The 27,780-nt window shown below is 46.2% G+C and overlaps 1 protein-coding gene across 1 annotated transcript; it reads right to left on the minus strand.

Moving 5' to 3' along the window:
• Nucleotides 1-27,578, minus strand: DAB2 (DAB adaptor protein 2). Its single transcript, XM_054397670.1, has 15 exons — nt 27,540-27,578; nt 14,639-14,760; nt 13,136-13,275; nt 12,337-12,435; nt 11,906-12,037; nt 7,475-7,552; nt 7,223-7,246; nt 6,918-6,965; nt 6,681-6,743; nt 4,124-4,738; nt 3,215-3,368; nt 2,164-2,661; nt 1,589-1,680; nt 769-836; nt 1-31 (listed from the first exon to the last, which is right to left on the minus strand). Exons 2-14 carry the CDS (start codon nt 14,733-14,735, stop codon nt 777-779), a joined length of 2,100 nt encoding a protein of 699 aa, XP_054253645.1. The 5' UTR covers nt 14,736-14,760; nt 27,540-27,578; the 3' UTR covers nt 1-31; nt 769-776.
• Between the last annotated feature and the right edge of the window lie 202 nt (nt 27,579-27,780).

Here is a 27,780-nt window from a genome sequence, read left to right on the forward strand (position 1 = left end):
AGTTATTCCACTTGTCCTTTTCTGGTTATGCCTGGTATGATAAAAGGACTTAGGGTTAGGATGGCTGTAATTCTTTTTCCCCTGAACTAGTTCAGAGCCAATGAGAACAAAACTGAAGCAATACATACCAACCCTTGTCTTCTGTTAGAAACTAGACAGTATTTCAGGCAAGACTTAGACATACAGCAGAGAAACGGATTTGCTAAATTTGACAGTTCATATTCTACAGCCAGTGGTCAGAAAGTTTGAGTTACAACAGTTTTCAGTTGTCCTGTTTTAGTGGCTGGCCTAGCCTAATTCTTGACGCTAGTAACAAAAGCTATCATAACAGAACTTTGATTTTATTCAAATTTACCTGGAGCACAAGCCCACAATTATTCAGGGGATTAAACTTCAGAAAGCTGTATAGGACAGTGTGTGCTAACTCACCCATAAAGAGATACCTGAAGGAATTTAGTGAACCACTCTGAGTTTTGCAGCAGATATTTATTCATTAACTTTCCTCATGGGAAGAAAAATCTAGATCTATTGTACCCTTGACACTTACATGCATGGGAGAATAAAATCTTCATTTCTAAGAAAGTGAAGCTGTCTAGAATGCAGCTGCCAGAATGCAGCTAAGTACAAGTCTGAGTAGAAGTACTCTAGCAGAAGTGTTTTTCCTAGGAATTGTTTACCATACTTCAGAGGAGCATTAGACTTAAGCTAGGGTAGTTTTCAGCCAACTCTTTACCAAAGGTTTTCTGAATGTATTAGTGGAAGACTTACCTGATCTATTAGAATGGGTTGCCAAAAGGATCACCAAAAGGACCAGAGAGTGGTTTCAGAGATTCATTCTAAGGAAAGAGATCATAAGCTGGTAATGTATTTCCAGGTTTACTCTGCATGGCTGTATCAGCTAGTTCCTATTCCAAACACCACCCAAGACTATTGAAGGGTCTCTCTGCTAAATATGCACTAACTTTAGTGCTTTAACAAGAGAAGAGAGCTTTAAACAAGTGTTAGCAGTTATGCTAATCTGAGGAAAAGAAACTTCCAGAAAAGCCACTTTACTGCACATTCATTCAGAACCGAGCCAGTATAGCCATGATGAGATCTGGTTTAGCCAAATGCTACAAGTCATAAACTTGTATTCTGGAATTGATCTAGGAGTTTCCAACAGGAGCTTCAAGTGATACATCACAAATGGAATGACGTAGTCAAGTCAATTCTTCCCCCATGAGTACTGAATGTGGGAGCTACTGAATATGGAGCTCACACTGCTCCACAGAAAGGTAAGCCTAACCAAAGCAGAAGACTTCTGCAGCTAATTATAGTGTTCTGTAGAAGCTCCTAATACTTTCTGCTAGGGCTTGCAGCTTGAAAAATTAGCTATGGACCCAAGCCAAACGGAACTATACTTTCCTAGCTTTCTTGCAACCAGTGCCCTCTCTTAGATTAATTATTAGCTTCAAGCATGCAAGCAGTTCTGTTCTGTGGCCTCTAAAGCCATAACTAAGCCAAGACTCAAACACAGGCACCCATGATGTTAAAGAGGAAAAAAGTTTGTGGGTTTTTTTGGCTTTTTTATTTTTATTTTACTACTTACAGATGAAGCACTGAAAGAATGTGGTTTAGCTTGACTTTCAAGCAGGCCATCAGCTGGTAGCATACTTTGTCTGGGAACAGGTTTTGGTGGTTCTAAGGTAAAAAGACAGATATAACAGCTTAACAGTTTTAAGGAGAAATCAGCTCTGTCTGCATTAGCAACACCAAAGCTTGTCTAAGTAGACACAGAATCCCCAAACAACCAACACAAAACTGTGAAGTCACTCAGAGCAACTTCTTTGTCCCAAGCACCCCTCACTACATTGAAGGTAAACGGTACAGACCTACTTCACCGCATCATAATCAACTATTTCAAGCACTAGGTGTCAGTGTTCAGTCACTGACACTGATCAGGTCTGTAACATTATTGGGAGCAGTAGGGCTGAAAGACTGTCCCAGTTACCAGCAACTGAAATTTTTAGTTATATCAGGAAAGACTAGTGATCTAGCAGAAGAAAAAAAAATTACCACTCATTATGTCAGACAGCTTGCTAGCTTCCATACCATCATATTCTGTACTATCTTGAGGAATGCATACTTTACTACTAAAATAATTGCTGAAAGCTCCATAAGCACCTGAAAGACTTTCCTGCTCTCCTCTCTTTGCTGGTACTGCAGGTGGCTTTATCAGCTGGAAGTCTTTGAACATTTCCTTAACATCCTTCATCTCTCTACCACCAAGTGGATCCAGAGCAATAAAAGCATCGCTCTCTTTCTTGAACAGCTCTTTCTGAGCTGCAGTTCTAGGTGGAGGCTGAGGTGGCCTAGGTGTTGACATAGAAGGCAATACTGAAGGTGGGAACACACTACTCTGGAAGGGATTTACAGCACTGGATGGCTGCACCCATGTACTAGATGGAACTTGTGCTGGCTGTCCCCAAGCACCAGTGGACTGAGTGGCTGTTGGACCAAAAGATGCAGACTGGTTCCAGCTTGACATTAATGGAGCAGTAAAGGAAAGCGTCTGAGTAAATCCTGTGGGCTGAGCAGACCGAGATCCAGGGAAGGCTGGTAGAGCCTGACTGAAGATAGCTTTCTGCATACTCCATGGCAATGGAGTTACTGGCAAGCCACCTGGGGGAGGACATTGTTGTTACACAGCACATTAGTAATCTGAAGACCTTAAGCAAGAGTCTCAATTCCACTAATGATAGCAGCAAAATATTTTTTAATATACAATCTGTAAAAATTAATTTATATTTTAAAATCAAGTAATTTGGGGGGAAGGGAACAAGGGGTTAACATTTTACTTTGCTCCATTCAGTCCTGTTAGACCAGAACTAAGGTTGAAATAACACAGGGAGGAACATACCTAATCCTAGAACAGAAATAACATGCATTTGCCATATAGTTCTGTCTAAATAATTAAGACTGCAGCAGTACTACCCCAGCCTCCCAATTTATACTTGGCTTACTTAAGCCTTCTGTACCCAAAGCAGCAATCTGCTACCAAAATTTAAGCAAAAACCCCCAAAACCCTGTTCCAGTGAAGGATGCAGAGTTTAGGCCTCTGTTCACAGATCTTAATAGTTTAGGGGCAGCCAGCATATGGATTAAAATGCATGGCAATACCATGAACTAAAGGAAAACTAGAAGCCCTGGACCAAGACCTTGACTTTGAACTAACCTGGAGCAGCAAATGAAGACTCTGTGGTTGAACTTGTTTTGAAGAGGTCTAGTGGACTAGATAGCACAGATCCTGTTTGTGCCACTGAAGTCATGCTAAGACTCTCTGTAGTAGGCACAATGAAGTCTGAGCTAAACAAGTCAACTGACATAGTCTAAAAAGAGAACAAGCAAACAACTGTGAGACAGCATGGCAGAACACATTAGTACAGTCAAGACTCTCTAGTCTAGAGCTACAAGACTTAAGCTACAGCAGAGCAGATAACTGATGTATCCTTTAGAGATCAAGCATAAAAGCTGTAAACTTCACCATTTTGTTAATGCCTGCCGTGACACAAGGTGAGAAGGAGGTATAATACATGCTCGTTGCAGGTCAACAACAGAAGATAACAAGTTAAATTGACTGAACTACTTTGCTACCATTAAAAAGCTTCTGTCTGCCTTCCCCCCACCCAAAAGTTTCTACACAGTCTGCAGTGACCTCTACAGTTCCAGCAAGTCATTGACATTACCTCAGTAGACAGGTACTAAGAAATTACAGTTTCTGCATGCTAGTACTAGAACTTTATTGTTACAAAGCGACAGACTGATGCACACATGGCTGTCCTGAGAGGTTCTGGCATTCTATCAAGTGTTAATACACATAAGAGCATACTTACCAGACCTTTACAGAAGTATGGAAGCATTAAAGAAGGAGGGTACATAATTAGTGACCACAACTACTATGAAGCATTCTTGAATGTTGCAACATGTTATGGCTGCAGAGATGTTAGAGTAAGCCAGGCAGAAGGCTGGGAAGCAAAAGTCTTATGTAGCTATGTAACCAGTTACACAGCATGAAGAAAAGCTTCCCTCACCCAGCTTCTCTAAGTACAAGAATGTCACAATTAATTACTTGAATATTGTTCACCTTGACAGACCTCCTTCCTCTTCCTGGCTTGGTACTTTGGGGTGGTGGCCTAATGGTTATGGACTTATGCGATATGAGCTGGATGCTTTCAGAATCCAGCTTTACTTCATTCTGCAGAGAAGGACCTTCCACTAGCAGGTCTGATGGGGCTTTAATAAAGCCATTCTGTTCTTTCTGTGATACTCCACTGGGAGTTCTTGTTGCAGGCAACTTACTCTCAAGCAGCCATGGGCTCATTAGTGCTTTTTGTTTGCCAGTTCTATTAGAAATCTGGTCAAACTGTTTACCGAAGTAGTCAACATCACCGTTTGAAGCACCATTACCCACCGATGTCAAGGTACTCAGACTTTGCTCCTCATCAGATTTTGGAGTATCAGATGAAAGTGCTGGAGATTGGTCTGGCTGTGCAAAAGGATCATCACTGAAAGGGTCTGGATTAGGTGCAGGAAAGAAGCTGAGACTGGTAGAGAAAAAACTCTCAGGCAAGAAGGGTGTCTGTGGCTTTGGTTGTGGCAGAGAGGTTGTTTTGCCATTTGAGAAGAGATCCTCTTTTGTAAAAGTCTGTTTGGTCTCAATTTCAGACTTTAGGTCCACTAACAGAATCTCTTTAGCTTCCTATGTGTTCAGAAAGAAAAATAAAGTTAGTTTTATGTAAGACTTGCTCCACAGAACACAATCTCAAGGGAAATAGATGCAAAAGGAGAGATCCTAGTATCCAGTACATTATACAAATAAGTATACAATACATTATACTAGTAAGTATTCAATATCACAGTGAAATTGCACTAAAGCTTCACCTTACAACTCATTAACACAAGCACTGTTGACTGTGGTAAAAAAAAAAAAATCACATCTACTTAGTTTCAGAAGCCTAATGTTAAAAGCACCTGGTTCATAATACCTTAGTTAAATATCAGATGTTTGTTCTATAGCCTAGAGACTGCAGAGTCTTCAAGCACTAATTACACCTAGGATTTCATCTAAGTCTGGAAGATGTTTGAGTTCTAGTCCTTTGTTTCTACAATTTGTGAAATCATACACTCAGTGTGACTTCTAGATGCAGTTTCACCTCTGGAGTAAGATTACAGAGCTATATTTGCCAGTGGAAGGTGCTAATGTCACCTCTCCACCAAGCAGGCAGCAGAAGGGTAAGACTTGGTCACTAGCTAGTTTGACAGCACTGATTGTATCATGGCTGATGTGTACATGGCTGTGTACCACGGCTTACAGTGCCAGAATAAAGCAGTAGAATTTTGGGGGGTCATAAAAGTTATGACAAATTTTAGGTATGCTTTTGTAGATTTAGGCCACATCTTAAACTAGAGCTACTCATCTAGAATGGCGAGAAGCCCACTCTGAGGGAGTTAAGGATTCACATGTCCTTTAAATGAGCTTCAGCTTTAAAGGTCTCCAGCGGTCTGCAATAGCTCTCACACCTAGTAGAGGCATGTACTTCAGTACCTATTTCTAAGGCATCTAACTAGAGAGATGGACCCATGCAAACCTCAAAGTTAACAAGGCCAAGTACAAGGTTCTGCATCTGGGTCAGTACAATCCCAAACATGGATACAGGCTGGGAGATGAGTAGATGGAATGGATAAGCAATTACATGTATTGGTACATGGCGAAACTGAAGATGAGACAATAATGTGTTCTTTTAAGGCCAGAGAAACCAGTTACATTCTGGGCATCAAAAACGTGTGGCCAGCAGTTAAAAAAAAAAGTGATTTTTGCCCTTCTATTCCGTTCTGGTGAGACCCTATAGAATCACAGAATGGAAGGGGTTGTAAAGGATCTCTGGAGATCTAGTCCAACCATTCCATGTGGACTTCTGGATTCAGCTGTGGCCTCTAGCACAAGATATAAACCTGCCCAAGCAGGTCTAGGGGAGGGCCATGAGGATGATCAGGGGCTGGAGCCTCTCTTTATGAGGGAAGTCTGAGATGTGGGGGTTATTCAACCCAAAGAAGAGGTCTTGGAAGTCCTTATAGCAGCTTTCCAGTACCTAAAGGAGGCCAACAGAACAGATGGAGAGGGATTCTCTCTAGGAGGAAGTGCAGTGACAGGAAAAAGGGCAATGGTTTTAAACTAAAAGAGGGTAGATTTTCATTAGATATTAGAAAGAAATTATGTATTGTGAGAGTGGTGAGACAGTAGAAGCACAGAGCTGTGGATACCTCCTCCTTGGGAGTGTTCAAGGTCAGGCTGGATGGGGCTTTGGTCAACCTTGTCTAGTGGAAGGTGTCCCTGCCTGTGACAGGGGGGTTGGAATTAGACTGTCTTTTGGGTTTCCAGTTTAATCCCATTCTATGATTCAATGACTGATAGTATGGTATAAATCAGTCTGTCTCAAGTGATCTCTGCTGCACAAGGGCATTAGCTGCTCCAGTTACTACGTAGATATTATAGTAGTCCTAAAACACTTATGCTTATGATAGCCAAACAGATCTCACTGAAACCAGAAACCCAGACTAACAAAGTAAAACCAGATCTTATTACTAGGACTAAGACTACTCTCAAACCAAAAGCCAAGACAGCTGAGCTAGATTCTACTTACAGTGGGACTGTAGATATCAGGCGGTGTTGACATATCCCCAAACAAGTTCATCTGCTCAACCCCCTTGAAGCCAAAAATATTGGAAGAGTTAGTAGAGTTCTTGCAAGAGCAAGACTCAAGCATTATGCAAATATACTGTAAACACATCTATAAATACTTCATTTCTCACCCAGAAAGGAGAGAATCAGTTATGAATTTCTTAATGGCATGAGCATAAAGATCTAAGTTTTAACCTACCAATTTTGTTTTGTCAAGTTGATCATCAGACAGTGCTTCACTACCATTCTATAATAGACAGATAAGTGTCAGCAATAACTGGAATATCAAAGCTTGTCTTAAACAAGGCATTTGCAAGCTTCAAAATGTAAGCGATAAAGTATGAGGGAGATCACTACTCAGTATTAATTCTGTGGGCCCATTTCACTCCCATTTCAATGTAACTGGACATTGGGCATTGTCTCCCTAATACTAAATGTAGAGAAAATAGGAACTAGTTGTGTTGCAGCAGCATACCTGAGTTATCCTGAGTCAGAGTGACTTACCTCATTTTTACTTGCCTCTTCATTCTAAAGAGGAAAAGAAGGCTTTTAGTACCTACACATGATGTAGAATATCCAAAGCCACTCAATTTGAAGAGCTTAACAGATACAGGAAGAAATCAAACTACCAACAAGTAACTTCAAGTGATTCTTGGTTTAGATAGACCTCTACGGCAAGTCTTAAAACAGCCCAAGCAAAGTTGAAGCAAGCCGTATTTCTATGCAGGTTAATGTGGTTTCCATAATTTCACTCACCTTCTTGTCTTCTTCCTTCTTCTTCATACTATGTATTAGTTGGAAGAGGTCCTTGAGATCAACAACTAGAGGCTCAGCCTGAAAAGAACGCAGATTTTAGGCCATGTACTACTTCTCCCCGGACTTCTACAGAAGCAGGCTATGCAGCAAGCCAAACTTTCCCAAACGGTGCAGCAGTAAAGTTGAAATAACAGGACAAGCAAGAGTTTAAAGGATTGTGTGCAGAGTGAGGCACAATCAGATCAGAACTGTTGTTAACCCTACATGGAAAGTGGCTGCATTTGTGCTAAACCTACTATTTTTTTCCCTTCTAAGAAGCTTGTAGCATAAGATTTCAGAAATGCAAGCCCTAATTATACTTTCTCAAAGGAGTGGCTTATCTGACAGCTTCAGGAGAGGAAAAAAATTTCCACTGAGGTATTTTCTACCAAGTACAACACTGAGCCTGTTAACACTGAATGCATATTTTTTTTCCTCCTTTTGCTAAGTCACCTGCCACCATCAGACTTTACACAGGAAAAAAGTGGTGGTAACTGGTGGCTTAGAACAAAGGGATGTGAAGGTTGGAGGAAGATCTGGCTGCAGTGACCATAAGATGGAGTTCAGGATCATGCAAGGAAGTAGAAGGGTAGTAACTAGGATTACAATCCTGGGCTTCAAGCAAGCCAACTTTGACCTCTTCAGAGATCTCCTTAGAAGAATTCTATGGGTTAGAATTCTAGAAGATAGGGGATCAAAGAAATGTGGTTAATATTCAAGGACCACTGCATCCAAGACTGGTGCACCCCCATGAGTAAGAAACCAAGTAAGGAAGGCAAGAGACCTGCATGGAGCAGTAGCTTCTAGAAAAAACAAAATGGAAGAAAAGTCCACAGTATGTGGAAAGAGACTGGCTACTGGAAAAAGAGACTGGAATTCAGAAACATTGCCAGTGTATGTAGGGATGCAACGAGGAAGGCTAAGGCCCTCTGGAAATTCAAGGTATCAAATGCAAAAAATAGCAAGAAGGGTTTAAAAGTACATCAGTAGGAAAAAACACCAGCAAAAAGTGGGCTTACTGCTGAATGAGGTGGCTGCCCTAGTGATGAAAGATACAGAGAAGGTGGAGTTAATGAGTACCTTCTTTGTTTTAGTCTCTACTGGCAAGATGAGCCCTCACGAATTCCAGACCCAGAGGTAAAAGGGAAAATCTGGAGAAAGACTCTCTTTCTCCCTAGGAGAGATCACCTAGACAAGCTGGATACCCACAAGTCCATGTGCCCTGATGGGATGCACCCACAAGTGCTGAGGGAGCTGTCTAAGGTTATTGCTAAGCCACTCTCCCTCATTTTTGAAAGGTCATGAAGGACAGGAAAGGTGCTCAAGACTGAAGGAAAGCAAACACCACTTCAGTCTTAAAAAAGGACACGGAGGACCCAGAAAACTACAGGCCAGACAGCTTTACTTCCCTCTCTGGAAAGGTGATGGAACCACTCATTCAACCACTTGGATATTAGTTGGAAAGATCACACAGCCAAGCACAAACAGTCCCAAAGGTTCCTGCATGCATTGATGACAGCTTTCTCCTGCAAGTAGTTGAAGAGCTGTGATTCTGGAAGTAGTCTAAGCGTGTGGAAGAAAAGGTGACTATCACAAATAGTCAGCATGAATGTAGGAAAGGGAAATCATGCTGGATTGACCTGACAGACTTCTGTGACATTGTGACTAGCTAGGCAGATGACGGAAAAGCAGTGGTTGTTGTCTACCTTGACTAAAGCAAGGCTTTTAACACTTAACACTGCCATACCACCTTCATAGGCAAGCTTAGGAAGTGTGGGTTAGATGAATGGACAGTGAGGCAGATTGAAAACTGGCTGAATACCAGAACTCAGTGTTGTGATCAGCAGTGCAGGGTCTAGTTGAAGGCCTATAGCTTGTGGTGTTCCCCTGGGGTCAGTACTGAGTCCAGTTATGTTCAACATTTTCATCAACAACCTGTATGAAGGAACAGAGTGTACTCTCAACAAGTTAGCTGATGATACAAAACTGAGGAGTGGCTGACATACCAGAAGACTATGCTGCCATCCAGTGAGACCTGGACAGACTGAAGAGTTGGCTAGAGGGGAACCTCAAAATTTAAGCACTCAAATGTAGAACCCTACACTATGGAACAAATAACCTGAGTACAGGCTAAAGTTTGTCCTGCTGGAAAGCATCTCTATGAGAAGAACCTGGGAGTGCTGGTGGACAAATTAACCATAAGCCAGCATATGCTTTTGTGGCTAAGAAGGCCAACAGTATGCTGTGCTGGGTTGCATTAAGAAAAGTGTGGCCAGAAGGTCAAGGGAGGTTCTCCTCCCCTTCTATTCTGCCATGGTAAGGCTGCACATGGAGTACTATGTTCAATGCTCCCCAGTTCAAGAACAGGCAACTACTGGAAAGAGCCCAGCAGAGGGCCATGAGGATGATTAGGGGACAGGAACATCTTCACAAGGAGAGACTAAAGAGAGCTGGGGCTATTTAGCCTGGAAAAGAGAAGACAGAGGGGGATTTTATAACTGCATATAGATGTCTAAGGGGTAGAGGTCAAGAGGATGAAGCCAGATTTTTCTCAGTGGTGGCCAGAAATAGTACAAAGGGCAATAGTCACAAACTAGAACACAGGAGGTTTCACTTGAACTTAAAGAGAAACTTTTTTTACTTTGAGGGTGATGGAGCACTGGAACAAGCTGCCATGGAACAGGATGACATGGAGTTTTCTTGTCTGGAGACTTTTAAAACCCACCTGTACACATCCTTTGCAACATGATCTAGGAGAACTTGTATTAGCAGGCAAGCAGGTGGACTAGATCTCCAGAGATCCCTTCCAATCCCTACTATTGTGTGACTCTATGAAAGCTTCTATAACTAGTAGTACTATGTTTATTTTAATCAGGATGCAAATAGTAAAAATCAGCAAGGCAAGCATGAAGTAAAACTACACACTCACTAACAAGAACGTTTTGAATGGTTGCTGAACTGATGGCAGGTTCAGCTATACTAATTTGGAGAGGCAGACTGTAGCTATGTCAGTGTCTAGAATGGGAGAAGTCCCTATTCAGCCACTATTTGTCTCAAGCAAAGAATCTTAAGCAGACCTCACTGTTTATGTCTGAACATAATCCTTTGCTGTTCAAGGATTTTAAACAAGTATCTGCAGGAGAAACATTTCAAGAGTTAAACTTTGACAAATTGATGCAGCAGTCTAGAACTGCAGAATTCCTTACTTCTCAGCTAGATAAGTTTGTACTAAAAACAACTAGAAGCAAGTCAAGCACTGTCTACAACTTGGCTACTCCTACAGGCTGGCAAGTGACACCACATGGTGAAAAGTTCTGAGAGAACAGATTTCACCTCAGAATGCACATCTAGACAAACCGCGAAACAGTAACACAGAACTCTGACAAACTAATAAAGCAGGCTTAGGAGAGGGTGTTACAGCCATTAAAGCAGCTACATGCTCCAAGAAGGAGCCCCTGAGTTCCAGGTGTAGTGAGTCTGAAACTGCCAATAGGTTCTCCAGAAGGGCAGGTATGTATATGTATGATGCTTTGAAGTCTTGTCTCAAGTCACTACAGCGACATTGTAATGACAAGGTTATAAATTATAAACATCCCACTTAAGCTCAAGTCATTTAGGAAGCTGCATAACATTCAGCAGTAATTCTAAGTAGTTTGTTCCCAATACTGCTTATATACAGATTGTCTTCAAAGAGACAAACCCTTTTTACACTGAGGGTAGAAAAAAACATTGGCCCAGGTTGCCCACAGAGGTGGCAGAAGTCCCATCCTTGAAAACATTCAAGGTCAGTCTTGATGAGGCTCTGAGCAGACTGATCCAGTTGAAGATATCCCTGTTGACTGCAGAGGGGGTTTGACTAGATAACCCTTTCCAACCCAAACCATTCTATGATTCTACAATTTCTGTATAGGGGAAACCTGGGGCAAAGGAATCCAAATCCCTACCATAATTAACTCCAGGAGGATCAGACCTGCTGTTCCCTAGCCCCAAAAGCACCATTACAATTGAGCAAGTTAGCTTTCACTTATGCTCAAGACAAAGAATCATGAAAAGTAGACTATTGGATTTCTAAGATCTGTCCTGTTAATTACAGGCCACTGTACAAGAAAGCTCATAATGGCTTTATTCATCTCACTAATGGCTTCCATGATGCATGGACATATTAAGCAAAGCTAATCAGTGTGCAAGACTGTTTTTGTTTTGGACTACAAGATAAGCTATTCTTCATGCAGCCAGTTCCTACTGCCCCCTTTTTGGAGAAGAGTCTATTCCACCTGTGCTGATATTCCCCTATAGTTCATAGGAATACCAGCAAAACATTTCACCCTTATCACATGTTAAGTTTTTATGCAATAACAGTACTCATAGCAAGTGAAAAAAGGTGTCTGATACCTGTTGTGAGGTTTTTATGGCAAAAAATTGGTGCTGTCCCTCTCCTCCACATATATAGCCAAAAGCACGGTTGTCTGTTACATCACGAGCAATAAAGGAGATTTTGTTCACTGGATGTTCGTGTTCTATAACCTAGAATTGGGGAAAAAAAACAACAATTGGTTTAAATTCCTGGAAACGTAATAGCTGCTCATTGAAGTTAGAAGGAATGAGACTGTTAGAATTCAAGCCTCAAATTTATCAGTCTTTGACTAACCATAATAGGATAGCTATCTTTCTGGGAGGAGGCTTCAATATTACAACACATTTCACAAGATAGATTTTACATGTGGTAGAAGTGCATGATGCCATTAAGAGATCTAGTCCTGACTGGTCTAACTTTCTAGCACCTCACTTTAAGAAACAATTACATTTAGAGATGAAGTCCTTACCCCGGTTTTCTCATCTATTATCTTGATACCAGAGAGGGAGATGTTCACACAGATCTTCTGTTTGTGTTGACCCTGAGAACGGGCTGCCAGTGCCATTCCCTAAAAAGGATGAATGAAATGGTATTAAACTGAGATTTAACTTGTTTCTTTGCATGCCTCCTGAGCCCATGGCTGTGACTGTACTAATGTTAAATCAAATAATTCCTATGCAACTGTACAGTTAGAGCAGTGCTCCTTTTGTGACATATGCCTGACTACGTTTGAAGTGATACTTCAGAACTAGATTGTGTTTGCTGTGTGTTTTAGAGCTTTAAAGCTTATCTTTAAAGCTGTTCACAAAACTGCTACAGAAGCAGCATCTTTCCTAGCTTTCCTGGCCTGAGTTGAAATAGTGTGCACTCCAGAAATAATCACCTTTTCTGCGTTAGGGTCCCATTCTTTAGTTTATCCATGTATCTTGGTGTGACTATTGTCACGGAATGCCAACCTATTTTGCAGTCAAGAGTTAAATTGCATTGAGTTCCCCTCCCAGTTAAAATCCCAAGCTCACTGTGATCAAGTTCATACCATTAACACTCATATTGGGTGCCTACATGAGACTCAAAGAGCATTACCAAACTACTAAACATTGCCTTTTGAGCAAAGGCTTACATTTTTAACAGTAACATCCACTTAGGATGGTGCTGTTATGACTATGTTACTACTAGGCTGTATTTGAAGTTGTGCCAAAGTGATCATTTGATCAGCCTTCTGTAAAGTACCTACAAGTTGTTCCTTATGTGCCGGCTAAAGCCCTTACCTTCAGCTTCATCATTGAATCCTGACTCATTTTGTCTCCTCTTGCCTCTGGGACATCATCAATGCCAATCAGTTTAGCTTTGTATCTTATACCATCACCTTTGAATCTGGCCAAGAGAGCTTCATCTGTCTTTTCTGGTCCTGGAAAAAGAAGTTTGTGATTTTTTTTTAAGTGGTTTCTGTACTATCTAAATGTTTTATGTGGTATTGTCAAAATCCTACAGCCAACAGGAACAGATCAGGCTGGAATACTAAACTGAAATTGGAAAGTATTTTGTTAAAATCCTTAAAAAATAGCACATTATAAAGTTCAAAAGAATTTACAAAGGTAAAAGAAAAGAGGGAGTGAGGCAGAAAGACTTACTAATTGTTTTTCTTACAGTTAGAAACCTTCCCAGTAGTTAAGAGATTAGCCTCTAGACTTCTAGACAAATAATGATGAGGCCTTAAGCGGGCTAGAGCAAAGAAGGTAAGACACAGCTGCAGAACAACAACTGGGACTTCAAAGGAGCTAAAGCAATAAAAATTCACACACTGAGAAGTCAGCCAGACATGAACAAGAGACTGTAATATTGCTGGAAGTTAATAAAGTGACAGACACCAAGTAAAAGAACTTTATCTATTCAAATTATTCCATGCATATGTAAACTCTTTCCCAGAAATTTAATGAATATGTATTACTGCAAGTGTGTATAAAGCATCTAGAGACCACCTTTGCTTGTGTGAACTGAAAGGGTGACCCCTTCACATCTGGCATTGTTAAAGGCAATACCTTGCCTTAACAGCTATCTCCCCATGTCAATTGCCCCCAGCTCTGGTGCCTTTTCTTTCTCACATCTTTTCTTTGTATGCAAAATTCTCCTGGTTCCTGTGCTAGAACTTTCTATCAGGACCATAATTTCTGTAAGTCCTGGTGGTACCCCTGTCCCCATAATCACTTGGGATTTTAGCTAATTTGCTCTTTCTGTTGATCTCAGTACTTCTCAGAACTGCTTGCTTTTCTTCTCTACATGTTCAACATACTTCAAGTGCATACCTAGGTATACAGTTCTATGAAGTTAGATCAAGTAAACAATTTATAAAAAACAACAAGAAACCTAACTATTATTTGACCAACAATAATTATCAAGAAACCAGTTTTCTAGCTTCTCTGGACTAAAATCTGTATGGGAGTTCAGCACATTACTACCTCTCTGGAGTGAAGGGAGAAGTGAGTTCAGGTTCAAACTGATATTGTAGCAAGTTACCCTGGATGGTCCAGGGTCTGATCACCTCAGAAGGCTTTCCCTTCTGAAATCTTCATGATTTGTCAAGAAAACAAGCCATTTAACAAGTGGAGCTGAGATCTTTAGAACTTCAAGATGTGGAAAACAAATCTTTCAAGCTAAAAAGCCTACTTTCTGGCTAGTTTTATTTTATTAGCTTATTTACTCACTATTCCAGTCAGCTTGAAACCTTGGAATTATTTTAACTATGCTGCCAGAGTGAAGTAAGCATTTCCTACCTTTCTTTTTTTCCTTCTTTGAAGGTTGTGCTTTTGGTGGAGCCTGTTGCTCAGGCTGGCTGTTAGTAGTAGTAGGAGTTTCAGCTTCAGTTGACATGATGAGATGGTGTCAGTTACACTTGCTGTAGTTTAAAAATTAAAATAACAATCAGTAGGTAGAAATAACATTTTACCTTAAAGAATAAATATCCTTATAAGCCCTGTTAGTCCAATTTTGTTCTGCTGAACACTGAAGACTACCAATGCCCAAAAGTTTTGGCAGTGATCTTAGAAGCGTGACTCACCGTTTATTCATCTCAGGCTACAGAGCGCACAAGGTTATGGCCATTAGGTGATGAATCATCACCTCAGTGATACTGAATCTGTAGATCGCACTCAGCTACACCCACAGGGTGTTCTTGCATCACCCTGTTTTACAGAATCACAGATGGTCTGGGTTAGAAAAGACCTCCAAAGGTCACCCAGTCCAAGCCCCTCTGCAGTAAGCAGGGGCATTCCCAGGTTGCTCAGAGCCCTATTGAACATAACCTTGAATATCTCCAGGGGTGGGGCCCCAACCACCTCCCTGGGCAACCTGTTCCAGTGCTCCACTACCCTCATGGTAAGAACTTGTTCCTAACATCCAATATCAATCTACTCTTCTCTAGCTTGAAGCCATCGTCCCTCATCCTATCACTGCAGGCCTTTGTAAACAGTCCCTCTCCATCCTTCTTGTACGCCTCCTTCAGGTACCGGAAAGCTGCTATTAGGTCTCCCCAGAGCCTTCTCTTCTGCAGGCTGAACAACCCCAGCTCCTTCAGCCTGTCTTCATAGCAGAGGTGTTCTAACCTCCTGATCAGTTTTTTGTGACCCTCCTCTGGACCCATTCCACCAGTTCTCATCCTTTAATGCCATTTCACAGAATTACAGAATGTTAGGGGTTGGAAGGACCTTGAATGATCATCTAGTCCAACACCCCTGTATTTACAGAACCTCAGATATTTTCTTCTTTCTGCATCACTGTAATAGGACAAGAAAGAATGCAAGAAACATTTTCTAGGATCTATTCCAAACATCCATGAAGATGACCAGAACAGCCCAAAGTAGCCACTAGATGCTATTCTTGCTTCTGTAATCAGTGTAAGTCTGGGTTATACCACCTAACAAGTAAAAACAAATAAATACCTTAGCCTGCAGGAAACAGCCCACAAAACAAAGCCTCAACCCAACTCCCCACATCTTTGTCTTCACAGTAATCAAATAAGCTTAGGGGTTTTTTGTTTGTTTGCAAAAAACCCACAAGTTACTAGTTGACAGTTTGTGTTACGACTTAACTCCAAACTTTATGCCATAAGATTTTTGTCTCAGAGACAAGACAGGAAAAAAAAAATCCAGTCACTATGTTTTATTCCTGCACAGCTGGAGCATACTTATCAGAGGGACTCATCTTCATGGAGTTCTGAAGATGATCTGTATCCAGCCACAAAGAATTAGACATTTACATCCTCTACAGAAGCTTCTATTAATATTTTATCAGTGATACTGCAGCACCTTCATTTAGACCCTTGAATTTTAGGATGACAAAGTCATGAGATTTAGATTATGAAGTAGCTCAGCTACCCTCTAGTATTCAGACTAGCTGCCACATAAAAGCCACTCCTTTTAGCAGCCACACCATTTGCAACATAGCATGTATCTGGATGTAAGTGCTGAAGCATTGTATATAGTCTAGAACTAGCAGCTTGTCATTCTCAATAGCCTATCCCTCATTTGCCTTAGTTACAGCTAATGCTTTGTTATTTGGAAATTACTTCCAGAATTTTGCTCTCACTCCTAATTTCCTCTTCCTTCAACTCATTACTAAGTCAACAGCTACAGACTTATCCAATTTGCCACCAAGAGTAGAGGTAAACAGAGGTTCTTCTCCCACTCTATGCTACCCTAGTGAGGCCACATCTGGAATATTTGGTCCTGTTCTTCCACCCTGCTGAAGTCAGGCAATTGTCAAACATTCTACTTAATTTCCACACATCTACGCTGGGAAAAAGTCAGTCTTAAGAATTTGGGCATACTGTGTTCTTGGTGTCTTCTCTGATCTCCCTACAATGAGCTGTTGGCTGTGACAAGTCACCCTTGAAATACCCATTTCTTAGCAAGAATCAAAGCACATGCCAAACAATTTTATTGAGCAACATTTGTTTTCCCTTAATATATGCTTTCCCAATTATCCTTTATTTGACCAAGGGACAGCAACATGGTAGCTATCCTTAATGATTGTGTGGCTGTATTCTGTCATGGGATTTAAACACTGGACAAAAATCCTTACCTAGCAGACAGGCTTCTTCCTTTTGGCAGACAAAAATAACTGCCTCAGTGATGATAAAAACTTGTCTGAGAAAAGGCTAGGGACACTGAATAACTCAGAGGCAAGGCATACAAGCTAAACAGTGGCTCAGCAGTCTAATTTATCATTTTCACGCCTGTGCTCCTGCTTTGTCTCTTCATACTGCAAGTACATGATTCAGCTTAAGCTTATTGCATGTAAACATTAACCTCAAATTAGAATCTAAGAGGCCAGGAGAGGACAAGAGAAGCTTTTACAGGACAAGTGCAATATAGCCCATTAGGATGAAGTAGTTACTAGCAACAGCAATAGTTCAAGTACTGAACATGCATCCAAAACAAGTTGCTCCCTTCTACATGCCTTCTTGAAGCACTAATCAAATTCTGGTTAGAAGGCTGCTTCAGGCCCTGCACAGTATTTCCTTAGAAATCTCTATCCATCCAGTTCTTGCGAAAAAAAGCTGTTTTCAGAAGGCTGCTAAACAAGCTATCAACTTGAATAAATTAAAGACTTCGGTTTAGCAGGCTGGAGAAATAGGCTAAAGGCTACACAGCAATACATACAATGACTAGCAAGAATCAAAGTTGTAAAGCCCAGATACATTGACTAACATGTCATCTTAACTGCTTAACTTAACTGCTAGTTAAGATAGTCAACATTGACTATCTTAACTAGCAGCATTCTACCCACGTTAGAAGCATAATAATGCATTTGCTGTTTAGTTTCTGCTGCGATAGTACCCCAAGTAGCCTTGAGAAGCACCACACATACATTAATAAACCACAGTTATGAATGTGCTATTCAAACTCCTGCCTTTTAAAGAGGGTTATTAATCTTACATGTTTTGTTTACTACTAAAACATACATTGTTCCAATATCAGACAGTGTCTAAGAGTTCAAGTTGAATAAATCTTCTGTAATGTGGCACAAGATTATGATTTAGATGAAAAATTTAATCTGCTTGCTCTGATGCAAGCACTACAATTAGCTTTAATGTAGGAAACTATCAGATCAGTCTGCTAGGAACTGGCACAGCCAGTGATTAATACACACAAAATATACTAGCCAAACCTACAGGTAGGTTATAGCTAATACGTATTGCTCACATTTACACATAGCAAGTACCTACTTGGAAGCAAGTGGTTTAAGAGAGTTCATAGACAGCTTGGGATCTGTTCCCCTTCAGTTTATGCCATGTCTGGAATGCAATAGTAGCACCACTTGACAGAAGGATCACTGAAACAGGCCCTCATATTGCTTAATCTAACCTAGGTCCCTGTAGTTAGTCTTGTAAGAGAGACGGCTGAAAGGAATGTTGACCTACCTTGTCTAGGAAGTGAAGCTATCTGTTATTCCTGCAAGGACTAAGGTTTGGATTAGAGTTTCTCTTGCAGTTCCTCAACAGCCAGGAAACCAAGCCCAACGTTTTCAGCCTAAACTGAAAAAACCTGTTTAACTGCCATGCTTAGGTTGTAGATGGTTAGAGACACCATGTGTTGTGAAGACCATTTGCTTGGTATCATGGCCTCAGTTTACACAGACACTTGGCCTGTTGGTCAGAATATTTCTACATTAATAGGATTTTACCTTAGGGAACTTCTTCTATGCAATTCGCTTCAAGCCTTGTTTGATACTCTGCCCCCTCACATATAACAAGTCAATCCTTTGCTGTGATATGAAGGCAGATTTACACTAAGGGCTTCCTCTGCCTTTGGAATTAGCTACAACTGTACTTCAATATTGCAGAATACAACAGATAGTCCATTTGTCTTTACCATACATAGCAAATAATGAGTGATATTTACAAAGTGATATTCATCTACTTGTGAGATAGAAACATGATCATAGATACATCAGGGGATACCTTCTTCATACTGCTTTCTTTCACCAGCATCAACTGCAAAGTAGATAAAGATCTTATACTATAAATAGTCATGTTAACTATATATGTTGGCATGTATTATTGCAGGTGTAGAATCGTGTCTGTGAGACTACTCAGGCATCTTAACGTTTCAATTTGCTAACTGCTACTTCATCAGTTGAACCAGCCTGTTCTCATAAGTGTATTGGTCTTCAAAATCTTTAAACTGTTTTCTGCATACTCAACTCACATCCAAATGAGCATCACTAAATTAGCAGATGGAACAGAACAGATCATTCAGTTCAAGTGGTGCAAGTGGACTTCTGCCATTGTCCTATGCTCTTGAGTACATAATTTCCGATAATTGGTTGGTTACTTCTCAATTCAGCTATCACAGTAGCTCTATTCTGTACTTTGCTTTCTCTTTTCAAGGGAATAAATACAGTTGCTGCACGAATATTACAGAGAAGTCATTACCATTTTAAACAAGCTCTACATGGCTAATAATCTGGAATTATATAAATTAGTAAGTACTGCCCTCTGCATACTTTAAAAGAAGAAGAAAGTGAAACCCTTTTCATGAGCTAGTACTATCTGCTTCCCTGAATCTCAAGATGGCAGGAGCTAGCACTGTCATAGTCTGTTTGAGAGAGTTATTCCCAGGAATGTCAGTATGTTCAGGCAGCGTTCACACTCCTACACAGTCCATTTCAACTTATGAATTGTTCCAGGAATAATGCAGCATCTTGCAACAACTCTTGGTAGCAGCCTTTCCAGCCTGTTCAGCATTTAGAATTCCAAACTATGGGTTCATTTCTTCAATTAAGAAACCCTTTCACTCTTAGTACCAGCAATATCAGCATCTGAACTCCAAATTCTTCTTAAAAAGCAACTGGTAGTCTTCTCTTAGAATAGATATTTTGTTATGCTTTCTTGATAGATACCTATTCAGATGGTAACAAGGGCTTATTAGATTACATATTCAGGTCATCCACAAGACATTTCCTCCTATTGGGCTTTTAGCAAGACAGCAAAATTTGCAGTCTGCTAAGGGGCCACCCCTCTTTAACACTGTCCTATTTCCAATACTGAAGCCTCATAAATCAGCAGTTCCTGAGGAAGAGTTTGGTTGTTGGTTCTATTTCTATTACTCAGGAAAAGCATAACCTGCCTATTCACAGGATGAGGAGCCTCAAGCCATGTGCCTGCAGTGCATACCACTTGGTCTTCTACCAGTTCTACTTATTGACATTCACTGGGCATACCAAAGAACCTGGAAAAAAAAAAACTGTTAAGTGCTTACTCAGATGCAGGCTACTTTGAACTAGACAACAGCTCAAACATTTAATTTCCAACTCTGCTCCCTCCTGCCTAGAAGGACTATTTCTGATCTTTTCACTAGCTAGTATATAGCAAATGACTCTTGACAACATCCACACTTTCCACCCCCTTCCTCAGAGCAGAGACTTGACACCTGATGAAGCTTCTGTCATAGGTTATTTCAGCTGAATGCTGTTAACTACCCAGTGCTGTTATTCTTCTTTACAGTTTGGGGGTGTGCAAACTAAAGTCTGCATAGTCTATGCTGTATGCTATGTATGTGTTCTCTACCTGTTCATAAATTTATTCACATGAGCAACAACATGTTTCAGTATTACTGTTGTGTTCACCCAACCTAAAACCATGTAGTCATGGCCACATTATTAAGTACTGCAGTTTACTTACCCACACTTATGATCCCATGAGCAGACCAAAAATCTGTCCTTAAACATTCATTTCAGCAAGCGTTAAAAGAATCCTCAGCATAGCTCTCCTAAACTGTTGTAACGAGTCACTCCATAGTGTCTCTTTTAACAGATGCAAGCTACATTCATGTGTTAGAGATATGATGTGTGTTGAAAACTGGTTGCACCTATGAGGGTAGGTTCTTCTATAGCAGTTTTTCTCAGGTATTAGGAAGCATACTGCTTTGTACAAGGGTTACTCTTGCCTTCAAGATTAGTCATTACCAAGGGTACCATCCCTCCCTTGTATGCACAGCAAGATAGACAATAAATAACTAAGCAAGAAAAACCTAAAAGGATGGTACAGAAAGATCCATGCCAGAGGTAAAAAAAGGACTAACCCTGGTTATTCAGAACTTCAGACCTTCACTGCAAACCCTTTGGTAGCAGTAAGTTTCCCTATTAGCAGTTTTTGTTACACATGCTCATGATGTACATTAGAGGAAACTTACACTACTGCTCCTAAATCCAGAGTTTAGAGTAATCTTGACCAAGATCTCTAATTTTCTAAATCTGTGATGGTCTTTATAGCATAAGGATTCTCCCATCCATCAGAAGCCTGCAAGGATAATTGCCAGCCTTCCCTCCTATTCGAGTTTGCCTTCCCTGAGCCAGACTAATAACTGTTTGCAGATAGATCTGCTCTTCAAAATACTAGAACTAGTTCTTACTCAGTGACCTTTGTGCCTGCCTTTGAAGTTCAAATAACCTCTTGAGAGAGCACAGGCAATGTCTCTGAGGTAGAAGCACAGGCTGCAATATTAACACTACATCCTTAGTGTCCTCAACTTGTCTTCTCCCTTTCTAGGAAGGGACATTCATAGATGTTTTAGCCATAAAACAGGAAAATGAGACTTCTCACAGAAGACCTGCTGTTGTGTCACACATCAGCGTTAAGAGATAAGCACTCTTTGCTAGAGAAGCTAGTTCCTAATTGGCTTTGTCATGAAGCCTCTTAACTGTCAAGGTAAATATTTATTAGCCTGTTCAGTTCAAGAGATGATCCTCAAGTATTTCACCTCCAATCGTATTGCTTAAGGATGCAACACAAAGCAGCAGGAAATTCAGCTCTAAGGCAAATAACCTCTCCTACACTTGCCTTGTCATTCGAGATTTGATATTTAAGGAGACATGCACCAGCTCTCATGCTTTATTAGAAGTTTTAAAAAAAGAATAATCCCACAGATTAAAGTAGTAAAGGTCTGCAGGGCATTTCAGATGAGACTTCATCCTAAAGCACCACATAGCATATTCAAGGTGCATCCTTTCAGAAGAGGGGAAAACAGGAATGGTCTATGCCACCACTGTCTAGGGCCGATCCGAATTAAACAGGAGAACATGCATTGAGGTCTCAACTGCCACCTTTATAGAAACTAATCCTGTTTGAGACTGATACCGTTTGTTCATTGACTGGACCTACCACTGCTTCACCCAGTCCCTTTAAAACCCTGAGACCCTTGACCACAGCCTCAATGAGAATTCCAGTCAGGGGGTTTGTCAGTTATGATACTTAAATATCTTATTCTATTTGATCCTTCTAACACAAGCCCAGCTTGTATTTCTGTGGAGTCCTTGCTGAGGTAGAGCAGTAGTTGCTTATGCTTGTTTGTTTCACAGTAGAATCTAGCCAGCAAGAAGCATTTGCACCATCACCACTATTTCTGGAACAAGCTGCTTTTCTCTGGATGTAGAATGTGTTGCTTTAGTCCAAGCAAACTCATGCTTCTATAGCACTCACATATTGCTAGCTTCACTACACAATCCAACAACAGTCCCAAGAACTGAGTAAATCCAGCAGGTCACACAAGTGTCCTAGCAGCATAGAGTTCGCCAGCAGAGAAGAGAATAAATAGGTGAGAAAAATCTGAAGGTTCAGCAACAATACTCAATGACTACAGCATATTATACACTTTCATCTACTTCATAAGTCAAGCTGGAGTTTATCCTACATAGCATGTCCAAACATTGAACCATTGATTTCCCCTTGTTTGACACTAAGTACATTTATTTGCTTTGCTACACAGAAAAGAGCTCTTTCCCCCACTTTTTATATACTATATGCACCTGTTTAGAGTGCTTCTTTCTGTATCTGCTTGTGAAGCAAAGGACTTAAGCAAAAAGTCTATCTGTGGAAGCTACTGGTGTGCAGCATCCAATAGGGTTACACAGGCACTGTGATAAGCAATATCCTTTCCAGTGAGAAAGTGGGTTGCGTAGTACAGTTGAATAGAGATATTTAGAAGCATAGCAGAAGGCACATATTAGAATGAACAACCATCCCTACCTTCACTAAAGGAAATCGATGCCAGATGTCTGGCATTTTGGCTCCTCCTTCCAGCTGACAGTGCTGAGCAGAGCCTTTGATGATCAGCAAGTAGTTTCGTTTGGAGTACAAGAGGTGAGAAGCATTAAAAGTTCTCTGAACAGACATGGTGGATGACTCTCTCAAACAATCCTCTATTTTCCTTGGATGTAGTTCTAATTACCTGCATACTGTCTCACCCACCTCCTGAAAGGTTCTAATGGAAGCAGATCTGAAGACCTGCTAGCATTACAATTACTTAACAGGTTACTATCAGGCACAAGAGCATATTTTCAATATACCAGTGCCTGGTAAATCGGTACAGCCAGCTAAAATAGGTAGCTCCATAACATTTTATTTTTCTAAATGAGACAAAAATTGAGATGCAGATTACCTACATAGGTTCCCATCACTATGATTACAATGGGAAAATTTAAATTCATTTGCCCATTTTGGCCTGCCCTGTTTATGGGAGTCAGAAGACCTCAGAAGAAAGTGTAGCGTTTTAAGGCAAACTACCTTCATTAAAACAACTCATAACCCTCTCTCCCTCCTAGCCTCCCACTTCCACCTTCCTCCCCCCGACAAACCTAGTTTACCAGTGTTTCACTAGTAAGTGCTTGAGTAACCAGATCCAGCATATCTGAGGAGCTCTACTCCAGAGAAGACCAGCTGTACTGGCAACACCTGCCTTTATCTTGCTGCTAAGAGCACAGGTACTATTCCAACATTTATGTAATCATATGATGATCATTATTTTAAGACTCAATAGTTGAGAAGTCAGTTTCACTAGCAAGACAGAAGACTCGTGCCAGTCAGTCCTGGACGTCTTTAACTACAGAAGCTTGCCAGAAACAGAACAATCGTTCCAAGACTGGCTATCACAGTGGAATGGCCAAGCAAGGATGCTTCATCCACGACAAAAAAAAAAAAACACCTGCTTCACAGCATCCTAACCCCTTCCTTCTAGCTGCTACCGGAGAGATTTCATACTAGTTACTGAAGTTTACATACTTTTTCTTTATTCCCTCATCTCCACACACAGAAATGAAAACACATTTATTGTGCTTTGAGCTCAAGCTTCTCCTGAGCGCGGGCCCTGCAAGAGACCGAAGGCGAACTCGGGCGGCTTTCACATCGCCGTAGCCGGGACACACTCCCGCAGCCCGCCTCGGCAGCACCGAGCTCCCCCGAGCTTCCCGTTACACGGGGCCGGGACGCGTTCGAGAGGCTGAGGCCGCCCCCCCGCGCTACCGGCCCTCGGCCAGCGTCGTAGCCTCGCTGGCATTCAGCGACGAAGCACAGCCTCACCGCCGCCTTTCGCCCGAAACTGTGGGAGAATGCGTACAGCCGAAGCGGCCGGCCAGAGCCCGCAGCGAGCAGCCCCCTCTGCCCGGCCGGGCCGGCCAGAGCCCGCAGCGAGCTGCCCCCTCTGCCCGGCCGGGCCGGCCAGAGCCCGCAGCGAGCTGCCCCCTCTGCCCGGCCGGGCCGGCCAGAGCCCGCAGCGAGCTGCCCCCTCTGCCCGGCCGGGCCGGCCAGAGCCCGCAGCGAGCTGCCCCCTCTGCCCGGCCGGGCCGGCCAGAGCCCGCAGCGAGCTGCCCCCTCTGCCCGGCCGGGCCGGCCAGAGCCCGCAGCGAGCTGCCCCCTCTGCCCGGCCGGGCCGGCCAGAGCCCGCAGCGAGCTGCCCCCTCTGCCCGGCCGGGCCGGCCAGAGCCCGCAGCGAGCTGCCCCCTCTGCCCGGCCGGGCCGGCCAGAGCCCGCAGCGAGCTGCCCCCTCTGCCCGGCCGGGCCGGCCAGAGCCCGCAGCGAGCTGCCCCCTCTGCCCGGCCGGGCCGGCCAGAGCCCGCAGCGAGCTGCCCCCTCTGCCCGGCCGGGCCGGCCAGAGCCCGCAGCGAGCTGCCCCCTCTGCCCGGCCGGGCCGGCCAGAGCCCGCAGCGAGCTGCCCCCTCTGCCCGGCCGGGCCGGCCAGAGCCCGCAGCGAGCTGCCCCCTCTGCCCGGCCGGGCCGGCCAGAGCCCGCAGCGAGCTGCCCCCTCTGCCCGGCCGGGCCGGCCAGAGCCCGCAGCGAGCTGCCCCCTCTGCCCGGCCGGGCCGGCCAGAGCCCGCAGCGAGCTGCCCCCTCTGCCCGGCCGGGCCGGCCAGAGCCCGCAGCGAGCTGCCCCCTCTGCCCGGCCGGGCCGGCCAGAGCCCGCAGCGAGCTGCCCCCTCTGCCCGGCCGGGCCGGCCAGAGCCCGCAGCGAGCTGCCCCCTCTGCCCGGCCGGGCCGGCCAGAGCCCGCAGCGAGCTGCCCCCTCTGCCCGGCCGGGCCGGCCAGAGCCCGCAGCGAGCTGCCCCCTCTGCCCGGCCGGGCCGGCCAGAGCCCGCAGCGAGCTGCCCCCTCTGCCCGGCCGGGCCGGCCAGAGCCCGCAGCGAGCTGCCCCCTCTGCCCGGCCGGGCCGGCCAGAGCCCGCAGCGAGCTGCCCCCTCTGCCCGGCCGGGCCGGCCAGAGCCCGCAGCGAGCTGCCCCCTCTGCCCGGCCGGGCCGGCCAGAGCCCGCAGCGAGCTGCCCCCTCTGCCCGGCCGGGCCGGCCAGAGCCCGCAGCGAGCTGCCCCCTCTGCCCGGCCGGGCCGGCCAGAGCCCGCAGCGAGCTGCCCCCTCTGCCCGGCCGGGCCGGCCAGAGCCCGCAGCGAGCTGCCCCCTCTGCCCGGCCGGGCCGGCCAGAGCCCGCAGCGAGCTGCCCCCTCTGCCCGGCCGGGCCGGCCAGAGCCCGCAGCGAGCTGCCCCCTCTGCCCGGCCGGGCCGGCCAGAGCCCGCAGCGAGCTGCCCCCTCTGCCCGGCCGGGCCGGCCCGAGCCCGCAGCGAGCTGCCCCCTCTGCCCGGCCGGGCCGGCCCGAGCCCGCAGCGAGCAGCCCCCTCTGCCCGGCCGGGCCGGCCCGAGCCCGCAGCGAGCAGCCCCCTCTGCCCGGCCGGGCCGGCCCGAGCCCGCAGCGAGCAGCCCCCTCTGCCCGGCCGGGCCGGCCCGAGCCCGCAGCGAGCAGCCCCCTCTGCCCGGCCGGGCCGGCCCGAGCCCGCAGCGAGCAGCCCCCTCTGCCCGGCCGGGCCGGCCCGAGCCCGCAGCGAGCAGCCCCCTCTGCCCGGCCGGGCCGGCCCGAGCCCGCAGCGAGCAGCCCCCTCTGCCCGGCCGGGCCGGCCCGAGCCCGCAGCGAGCAGCCCCCTCTGCCCGGCCGGGCCGGCCCGAGCCCGCAGCGAGCAGCCCCCTCTGCCCGGCCGGGCCGGCCCGAGCCCGCAGCGAGCAGCCCCCTCTGCCCGGCCGGGCCGGCCCGAGCCCGCAGCGAGCAGCCCCCTCTGCCCGGCCGGGCCGGCCCGAGCCCGCAGCGAGCAGCCCCCTCTGCCCGGCCGGGCCGGCCCGAGCCCGCAGCGAGCAGCCCCCTCTGCCCGGCCGGGCCGGCCCGAGCCCGCAGCGAGCAGCCCCCTCTGCCCGGCCGGGCCGGCCCGAGCCCGCAGCGAGCAGCCCCCTCTGCCCGGCCGGGCCGGCCCGAGCCCGCAGCGAGCAGCCCCCTCTGCCCGGCCGGGCCGGCCCGAGCCCGCAGCGAGCAGCCCCCTCTGCCCGGCCGGGCCGGCCCGAGCCCGCAGCGAGCAGCCCCCTCTGCCCGGCCGGGCCGGCCCGAGCCCGCAGCGAGCAGCCCCCTCTGCCCGGCCGGGCCGGCCCGAGCCCGCAGCGAGCAGCCCCCTCTGCCCGGCCGGGCCGGCCCGAGCCCGCAGCGAGCAGCCCCCTCTGCCCGGCCGGGCCGGCCCGAGCCCGCAGCGAGCAGCCCCCTCTGCCCGGCCGGGCCGGCCCGAGCCCGCAGCGAGCAGCCCCCTCTGCCCGGCCGGGCCGGCCCGAGCCCGCAGCGAGCAGCCCCCTCTGCCCGGCCGGGCCGGCCCGAGCCCGCAGCGAGCAGCCCCCTCTGCCCGGCCGGGCCGGCCCGAGCCCGCAGCGAGCAGCCCCCTCTGCCCGGCCGGGCCGGCCCGAGCCCGCAGCGAGCAGCCCCCTCTGCCCGGCCGGGCCGGCCCGAGCCCGCAGCGAGCAGCCCCCTCTGCCCGGCCGGGCCGGCCCGAGCCCGCAGCGAGCAGCCCCCTCTGCCCGGCCGGGCCGGCCCGAGCCCGCAGCGAGCAGCCCCCTCTGCCCGGCCGGGCCGGCCCGAGCCCGGAGCGAGCAGCCCCCTCTCCCCGGCCGGGCCGGCCCGAGCCCGGAGCGAGCAGCCCCCTCTCCCCGGCCGGGCCGGCCCGAGCCCGGAGCGAGCAGCCCCCTCTCCCCGGCCGGGCCGGCCCGAGCCCGGAGCGAGCAGCCCCCTCTCCCCGGCCGGGCCGGCCCGAGCCCGGAGCGAGCAGCCCCCTCTGCCCGGCCGGGCCGGCCCGAGCCCGGAGTGAGCAGCCCCCTCTCCCCGGCCGGGCCGGCCCGAGCCCGGAGCGAGCAGCCCCCTCTCCCCGGCCGGGCCGGCCCGAGCCCGGAGCGAGCAGCCCCCTCTTCCCGGCCGGTATCCACCCCACCCAGGGGAACCAAGGCTTACGTCCGCATGGAAAAAGCCGCCTGTCCCTCCCGGTGACAGCCCCCCTCGCTCCCTGCTGTACAGGGTTTTCAAGAGCAGAGAGCGGCTCGCAAAGCTACTTACAGGCTAGATCCGTGCCGCTTCGCGCATGATCGGCTGACCGCAAACCGGTAGCCAGCTGGGACCGGAGGCCCGGTTAAATACGCAGCTGGGCTCTCGCCTTCAGATTAGTTAGCCACTCACAGCGAGAGATACGGTTTTAATCAGATGCCGGCAGCTGACAACTACCCTGGAATGTGCTATGATGTTTTTGCTGCTTGGTGTGGGATACTCCCACCCAACGTATCGGTGCTCAGAAGCTTAA

The sequence above is a fragment of the Indicator indicator genome, chromosome Z (genome assembly GCF_027791375.1).
Source record: "Indicator indicator isolate 239-I01 chromosome Z, UM_Iind_1.1, whole genome shotgun sequence".
NCBI lineage: Eukaryota > Metazoa > Chordata > Aves > Piciformes > Indicatoridae > Indicator > Indicator indicator.

What these genes read in the sequence shown, in the direction of transcription:
- DAB2 (XM_054397670.1), bottom strand. Translation starts at nt 14,735, where the DNA reads ATGTCAACTGAAGCTGAAACTCCTACTACTACTAACAGCCAGCCTGAG. An exon ending in AAAGAAGGAAAAAAAGAAAG is followed by an intron (nt 13,276 to 14,638) that starts GTAGGAAATGCT and finishes TTCTTTTTCCAG; the next exon opens with GACCAGAAAAGACAGATGAA. An exon ending in TAATAGATGAGAAAACCGGG is followed by an intron (nt 12,038 to 12,336) that starts GTAAGGACTTCA and finishes CCCCAATTCTAG; the next exon opens with GTTATAGAACACGAACATCC.